This window comes from Lottia gigantea (genome assembly GCF_000327385.1).
Source record: "Lottia gigantea unplaced genomic scaffold LOTGIsca_17214, whole genome shotgun sequence".
Taxonomy (NCBI): domain Eukaryota; kingdom Metazoa; phylum Mollusca; class Gastropoda; family Lottiidae; genus Lottia; species Lottia gigantea.
This window is the reverse complement of record NW_008708173.1, coordinates 1-1,028: the sequence shown is the minus strand read 5'-3', so window position 1 is coordinate 1,028 and position 1,028 is coordinate 1. Positions and strand designations below refer to the sequence as shown.

Below are 1,028 nucleotides of genomic sequence, written 5' to 3'. Positions count from 1 at the left end.
ATATCATAAATTGTATGTTGATATTGACTTTAAGACTACTTTATACTAGCTACTCCGACTGTAAGATGAGTTTATATTCGGATCGCGTCGAGTGGAAACCTCATTCAGCTGATGATATATCAGAGCTGAAGTTTGTTATTTACACCGTGTGTTATTATATAGAGAAAATTAAGAGTCTACCAAGTTATAAAATTAATAGCTTAATAAAGACGAGGGCTTTTTCAGACACCATGCCTTTCTGGTTGCTCGAAGGTACATAATAAACGTGGGTATTTCCATATAATACATTCTTCGTTGTCGTGGCTTCATAAATATTGGTAAGATGGGTAATTCAAGACACGATGTCTTTGTGATTTATCTCATTGCTTCATAAAAACGTGGGCATTTCCAGACACGATGCCTTTGTGGTTTATCTCATCACTTTATAAGACATGGGCATTTCCAGACACGATGCCTTTATGGTTTATCTCATTGCTTCATAAGACATGGGCATTTCCAGACACCATGCCTTTGTGGTTTAGCTCATTGCTTTATAAGACATGGGCATTTACAGACTCCATGCCTTTATGGTTTATCTCATTGCTTTATAAGACATGGGCATTTCCAGACACCATGCCTTTGTGGTTTATCTCATTGCTTTATAAGACATGGACATTTCCAGACACGATGCATTTATGGTTTATCTCATTGCATTATAAGACATGGGCATTTCCAGACAGCATGCCTTTGTGGTTTATCTCATTGCTTTATAAGATATGGGCATTTTCTATTAATTCAGAGTAAAACTAAGTCTATAATAGCTTGGAATGAACATTTTCAGTACAGGAAACTAAATGTCACATGCACTACACATATTAATATTATAATATTTAAAAAAATAAGCACTACGTAGTATAATAAAGTATTAAAATTTGTGAAAATGAACATAGTTATAATAGTTCCTTTACTTTTTACCGATGGGATAGCACGATCGATGACGTGCAAATTGCCATTAACTATGTCATTTAAAATCATATGGTGATTAAATG

At 34.3% G+C, this 1,028-nt stretch overlaps 1 protein-coding gene across 1 annotated transcript; it reads left to right on the top strand.

The window, feature by feature from the left end:
* Window positions 1–394: 394 nt before the first annotated feature.
* Window positions 395–745, top strand: LOTGIDRAFT_61020 (hypothetical protein; the record flags this gene model as incomplete). Its single annotated transcript, XM_009051870.1, has 1 exon — window positions 395–745. A coding segment is annotated over one exon (351 nt), but the record flags the coding sequence as incomplete, so codon positions are not given.
* Between the last annotated feature and the right edge of the window lie 283 nt (window positions 746–1,028).